Source organism: Haliotis rubra, unplaced genomic scaffold (assembly GCF_003918875.1).
Source record: "Haliotis rubra isolate DU_JTF1 unplaced genomic scaffold, ASM391887v1 Scf63, whole genome shotgun sequence".
Lineage (NCBI taxonomy): Eukaryota > Metazoa > Mollusca > Gastropoda > Lepetellida > Haliotidae > Haliotis > Haliotis rubra.
The window spans coordinates 1,683,203-1,690,580 of NW_025767335.1; the positions used below are offsets into that span (position 1 = coordinate 1,683,203).

Here is a 7,378-nt window from a genome sequence, read left to right on the forward strand (position 1 = left end):
CTACGGTTTTAATCAGTCGTTTTGAAATACATGTATTACACGATCAGGCAAAGTTTATGGATAGATAAGCACATTATGAGTTGAACAATCAGTCAGTAGGTTGTTCTAATGAACGTCAGCGTACCTATAGGTCCAAGAACACTCGAGGGGTCAAAGAGTAATTTCACATCCTTAATATCGGGTTTGACCTCCATTTGCCTGAATCGTTGCATTACAACGACATCTCATCAACCCAATCAGACGTATCAGGAAGACTTGAGGAATGTTATTCCAAATCCTGATTAGTGCTGCAGTCAGTTCTTGCACGGTCGCTGGAGGGTGTGGCTGGCGACGTAATCTCCGCTTCATTTCATCCCATATGTGCTCAATGGGAGAAAGATCAGGTGAATTCGCAGGCCATGGCGGAAGGTCAACATTATTCTGCGTGCGGTGTGCGGTCGGGTGTTGTCTTGCTGCAGAATAACGCCAGGTACATTACGTTGAAGGAAGGGGAGGATGACAGGGGCTACACTATGGTCACGATATCCAACACCAGTGAGGTTGCCCTGGATAACCACAAGTTCAGTACGGTTCTTAGCTGTGATTCCACCCCATACCATCACTGAACCACCACCGAAACGATTCCTTTCAATGACACAGGCCTGAGCATAGCTTTCGCCACGGCGCCTGTAGACTCGTTGGCGACCAACAGAATGTGACAGATTGAACCTTGATTCATCCGTGAACAGGACGTTCCTCCACCAGTGAAGAGGATGTCTGATGTGATGCCTGCACCACTGCAGCCGATTAAGTCGATGACGTTGTGTAAGAACAGGTCGAATTGCAGGTCGACGTGCATGGAGTCCAAACTGACGTAGGCGGTTTCTGAAGGTGTTAGGATGAATTCGCCTTAAGTTAGGAATGGTTCTGGTTGTTGTTACGAGATTTTGCATGCGATTACGTGGGTATTCTGTATCCATCTGTCCTGAGCAGGGTTGGTTACTCTTGGACGCCCTGTCCGCTGTCGGTCTTGAATGTCATTAGTCTGGCGGTATTGTCGTCTTAGAGCTGCAACAGTGTTTCGGTGACAATTGAAGCGCCTGGCAATCTCCTGTTGAGAGACACCTGCTTCAAGCAAACCAATTGCTTGATTACGTTGTGCATTTGACAGTCGTGGCATATTGTCTGAATAAACAGCCAAATTCTTGTTTGTTTTTTTAAAGGGAGGCAGTACAAAGCTTCAAATTATATTGTCAGCATTCACTGATTTCAACTGTTGAAAGTGGTGTATGGTTGCACGTGCAGATCACGTGGTAGTGACTTCCCACGCATGATGTGCATGATTTTATCGGGAAATGCGTAACAATCAATTCAATGTGGTCATAACACGTTTATCATGATATTATTTCATAACTTTACTTCTATTCCTTAATGATCTATACGGGTTTTTGAGATTCACAGTTTCTTTTTGGATATACATGTATCGTCATCAACTAACTTCATCTTCAATCATTCTTTTTTTGGTATAAATTATTCTGTTTATAAATTTGTTTTGAAAGTTTAAGAGCTTACAGCCATTTGTACATTTCCTATAACAGATAAATACATCTTTCTAGTCAATCTCATGCTGAAAGTGTTCCAATATTCTAATGACTTGGGTGTAGTATCATTCTTAATTAGTTTATCATAGAATTTCCTCGAACCTTTAGCATTACAGGTAATATATTTGTATATACTTTTAATATGTGTCTGATCAAATGTAAGTTTCCTGTTTCTTATCCGATATCTCCAGTTATTTGGAATATTGTTTGACAAACGTTGATAATCTAAGAAAGTGCCCTGCATTCTGTATCTCTGTTTTAAATTTTCAAAACATAGCCTCTTTTACATGCACACATTTACTCCTGTAAGTATATTTACTTGTGGAGTAAATTAACTCACAGGAGTAAAAGTATATTTACATTCTGTTCGCATAGCTATGTAACCAATAGGAGATCATCTTATTTGCATACCACCCAGACATCTGGTTTTGAAGAATTTTTGTCTTTTAATCTTCAGACATAAAATGAGTAGGCTGTTGATTTTAAAACGCAGACGAGATCTGCAGTATTTGTTTTACTACAGGACTTGTCCCAGGCTTAACAAACGACAAACATGATTGGGTAAAGGCCCGTTTAAGAGCCTGGTGGACAGACATTGTGCAAGGCACTTTGATGAAGGCCAGTGGGTAGAGAATTTTCGAATATGACTAAAGAAACATTTGCTGAACTGGGACCCTCATTAGTAAGGACTTGTAGCAGCGACCTGAATCAGTTCCATATCGAAACGCGTTAACCCCTTGTAACGATTTGAAAAAATAGCTTACGATGTGTCGCGAAATTTTAAACATGCCCTTTTTCTCACGGCGGATTGCATGCTACAAGTTCTTTACTACAGATAGTACCATGTACTGGCACCTTTATCATTGTATCTTTACAATGGTACTTTTTATTGTAAATTTACTCCAGGAGGGTAAGTACTTACGTGAGTAAATTGGTTTTGTGACGTTTACATGGTTAATTTACTTACCATAAGTAAAGTTACTTACATAAGCGAATTTACTCCTGTAAGTAAATGTATGCATGTAAAAGCGGCTTTAGAAAGCCATTTTCATCACATATATATTTTATACTATGTATACCGTGACTAAACCAGTTATTTTAATATAATTTCGTACTTTGATGATTTAAAGAAATGATTCAACCAAAGTGTCAAGATTTGGTCTACATCATTTTCCTCAAAAACGTTTCTTATAGAATATCCTCCAAGAAGATAAAACGTCTCTCCAATAAGGATTATCATGGTCAGATAAACAGTCAACAGCATTGGAGCCAAGTGAGAATAATTGAATTACGGGAAAGATGTTTATAGATTCTATTGCTTTTTTATATAGTTTTTCAATGAGGATAATTTCAAAGCATTAATTTCTATATCAATCATTCTGAGGCCTCCATGTTGATAGTCAGTCCAGCCGTCAGTCTTAACCACAATGGTGATTATTCAACTTTCTTTCATAGCCATTATAAAATCGGTTACTTATATTCAAACAGAATATTTCCTTGCTGTTTCAGCTAACCCTGACCAGTGCGTGGCGGTGAATGGAGCTGAGAGACTGTGGGGAGAGATGGGGGTCACAGCCTTCGCCACCTGCTGCAGACCACACTGATGGAGTTGGAATAAATACAATATCACTAGGAGATGTATTTGCGTGATTCTCTTCTAGAAACGTGTCAAGCGTGTCAACCGACCTCACGCGGTCAGACGTCCAGAATATGGAATGAATGGAATTGAAAAGTTGAACTTAAAATGACTGTGATACAGAATGCTCTAGAGGGTTGTTCGTATATAGTGAGTGAGGGGGGTATGGTTTTACGCCGCTGTAAGCAATATTCCAGCAATATAACGACGGGGAACACCAGATCTGGGCTTCACACACTGTACCCATGTGGGGAATCGAACCCGGGTCTTCAGCGTGACGAGCGAACACTTTAACCACTGGGCTACCCCACCGCCGCTGTCCGCAAATAAGCAGACGATTGTTGATTGTTGAAACTCAATTACGGATAGAAACGAACCTCGATGTTAAGGACTTTTACTACTGCAGGTATATCGTCACTTCCTTGATTTCTTTTAGCGGCGTTACAAGCGTACAGGACGATGCGATGAAGACGATAAGTTATTTTGACGGTGTCAAAAGCGAAGTTGACGATACTTTTAGACGATGACCTATTGTGACGGTATTGTAAACATATTACGATGACGTAATCTGACTGCGTTACAAGCGTAGTCTACGATTCGACTCTCAATGACTTACATCGACGTCGTTACATGCGTAGTCTACGATGCTGCTCTCAATTACTTACATCGACGTCGTTACAAGCGTAGTCTACGATGCTGCTCTCAATGACTTACATCGACGTCGTTACAAGCGTCGATGCTGCTCTCGTAGTACATCGACGTCGTTACATGCGTAGTCTACGATGCTGCTCTCAATGACTTACATCGACGTCGTTACATGCGTAGTCTACGATGCTACTCTCAATGACTTACACTGAAGGCGTTACAAGCGTAGTCTACGATGCTACTCTCAATGACTTACATCGACGTCGTTACAAGCGTAGTCTACGATGCTACTCTCAATGACCATCACCCATTTGTTATTGTCGTTGTGGACGAGATTGTATTGGGTGTTTTTCAATCTCCTAGGCTACCACCACCACCACGGCGGACTTCCGCTCGCCTATAAGTATTGCTTCTTAATTCTAAACAGTATATTTTGCCTTCGACCCCGGGTTCGTCGAAGCCGCGCGTGTCCCCGAGGTCGGAGATCCCTGTGGTAGGGCATTTTCTAATTCGCATGGCTGTTCCGCGACCCGAAGCTTGAGTCATCGTTGTTTGATGTGCAGCGTGGCGCTTAGATAGCCGATATGCATTGGTTTATGTTTCATATCTAAAACAGATAGTTTGAGTTCCGTGATGTTGCCCCGCATTAACTTTCTGTACTGTAAGGTCGAAAACGATTCCGTTCTGCCGTCGTTGCACTTTTCCGTTTTCACCGGCACGGCTCTCAGCAGCGTGGAAGGACGTTCGTCTTGAATATTATCGGTCGTGCTTACCCGGTCGAGATGAACGAACACCTCGTGATAGACCACGAGGCTCAGTAATTTCGAAGCCTTGACGGTGTCTCAGGTTTGTACGTTGTTCGACGGAAACCCGAGCGTTCTCGCCAAGGGCCTACCGAATTGGATGGGTTTTTCCCCATTCGTGAACGTCAGCGTACCATTCGAATCGTTGAGTTTGAGGCTGGCTTCCATGGGTTTGAAAATTTTGTCATTGAGCATACACACGCTGTAATAACCGTCGGACAACTCGTGGTAATTTCCATCGATGAAGAGCTTGTTGTTCCCTTGACGTTGACTGATGTTCGTCCATCGCGTGTAGTAGAGATCGCAGAGAGTGACTTCGAGGTCCCCCGACGTGTTATCGATCGCGTGCAGCAGTAAAATGGGCTCACCGTTCGTGATTCCGGAGAGCGTGACGTACATGTTACACATATACGAGACACTGCGGTATACTTTTAATATGGCTACACCCAAGTACAAGCCGGGAATGATTTATCCTAAAAGCGATAATTTAAGTGCTACCGATCTCACGCACATGAAAATCGTGGTGGATGTGAAGGAGGGTTCCCACTTTCAAGCTCAATTTATCGATGTTTTTTCAAAGTATAGGCTGACGGTCACGAACGTCAAGGCAGTACATGCTTAGTTTCACAACCCGATGCAGTTCTGGCAATTCTTCAATTCAATTTCGCCGTGTGGTGCGTGACGACCGGGTGCGTCGTGACCGTGAACGACACTCGTCGTGATCCTCTGAGTCGGTCCGTGTTCTCGTTTCACGCATACTACCAGATCAGACACATCCTCAAAGAAATCACCACCCTCATTCCGCAGGACAAGGCGTGGAACGTGACGAACAATCCGGACGATCGTCGTGCATAGGAACGGATTTGCGACGAATTCGAAATCGATCTGAACACGGATTGGCATTTGCCAGGCGTAATCACGGTTTGGGTCCTATCATTCACAACATGCCCCTCGTAGAAGCCAGCAAGAAGTTGAAAGAATGTGGTGGTAAAACGTATGCGAAAGCTTACATCACAAGTTCAGAGTGGAGAGGTGATCTCATGGCTTTTGACGACAGCAAGGATTATCGCGCATGGAGGTATGAGCAGGGACCTGCGGACAATTGGAAACGATTTATGCTGGACACGTCGAAAGGGTTCACTCGCGCAGGTACCGTACGGTTAAATGATTCGATTCGAACGTACGTGTGGGCACTGTTGGATGCGCAGTCGCAAACGCATTCCGACATTGTGGGTCAAGGGACAGCCTACGATGCGCAGAAACAGTTCGTGACAAACATCGAGGATGCCATCGCCAGACCGGTGGATTTACCGAGTGCCATCCGGCGTTACCAGGACACGTTGCAATTCGCCTGGTCGAAAGTCGACTACGTGTTCGGCATGGGACTGTAATGGCTCCGAGCGACATGCGACTGAGGATCCACAAAGTGGTGGGCTCAACAACGAAATCATCATCGTGACCGACCCATCAGAAACTGGGCGTCGATCTTGATGTCAATGCTAGTCGAGTCCCATCCCCTCGAGTACCGGCGAAACGGGTATAGTAAAACCACCCCCGGAGCCGCCCCGCGTTTGACCCACACCACCACCATGCCCCACATCGGCGGTCGAACATCAGCAACACCTCGATCATAAAACGGCGCTCGTGATCGGTGGAATCGTGGTTGGGGTGTGCTTCATTTGGTTAAAGCTTCTTTAGCGGCGACGTACACCAGGCCGGCCACGCCGCCGCCGACTGCCCACAGGTTCTGGCCGAGCCACATGACTTTTTATCTACAAGAAGCCCAGCTACCAGGACACATTGCTGCCCAAGATGTTGGCCAGTCTTGCAAGGGTTTCCCCGAGCGATTTCAACTGTTTTTTTTATCCAGTCTTTGACGTCGCCACCTTTTTTGGGTGGTGCTGGTGCTGGTGTCATGCCGCTGCCGCCAGTCAGCGCTAAGACCAGGGTCGAGACGATGAAGCCCAAAGCCGTCAGAACGCTGGTGATGGTGATCCCGATCCCTTGTTCCCCGAACAACGTTCGGATCCTGTCGGCCTACGTGGTGTCCTCATTCAACAATCGGTCGATGGTTTCGCACACACGGCTGATCTGGGATCGAAGCTCGTCTCGGAAGGAGGACGCCACTTCCAATCAGATCGATCTTTCCTCTTCAAAGTTGCGCAATCTTTCTGCGATCCGACGTCGTCTGAACTCGTCCTTCGCTTCGTCGAGTTTGTTTTTTCCACGAGCGATATGCTCACCGATCGTCCAGTTTGGCTACGTTGTCCACGATTGATCCGCGAATGGTTTGCATGGCCTTGTCCAGCCCTCGCAGTTCATGAAAGGTAAATTCGAACCTGGGCAAGCGTTCGTTCTGGTACGTGGCCAATAGTTTTTCGACGTTGTTTGATGCGTCTTCAGCGCATTGTGGTTCGTCTCTCACATCATCTTGACCGACTGCACCCACCAAGGCATCGAGCTCGGCATTCGCTTCTCGTAAAGCCTTGTCAAACTTCCCGTTCATTTTTTGTCGATAGCTGGTTATATTTAATTTGTCACGGATAAAGTCGGCACCATGGCGACTAGCCAGTGTGGACAAAGCGAGAGGTTTTCTCGTACGGGAGTACATGAGATTGATGCCCGGAGCATCTTTCACTCGCAGTATCACTTTATGTTCGAGTTCGAACTTGGAAGGATCACGATAAAGAGGAGCTATACTTTCTTTTTGCTCC

The 7,378-nt window shown here is 45.2% G+C and overlaps 1 protein-coding gene across 1 annotated transcript in view; it reads left to right on the forward strand.

Moving 5' to 3' along the window:
• Positions 1 to 3,219, forward strand: part of LOC124256552 (endo-1,4-beta-xylanase 3-like) — a 37,496-nt gene extending 34,277 nt beyond the window's left edge. The window contains exon 18 of the mRNA XM_046690536.1: positions 3,090 to 3,219. Within this exon, the coding sequence (XP_046546492.1) occupies positions 3,090 to 3,184 (95 nt within the window). The 3' untranslated portion in view covers positions 3,185 to 3,219. The remainder of the gene's footprint in view (positions 1 to 3,089) is intronic.
• Positions 3,220 to 7,378: the final 4,159 nt, after the last annotated feature.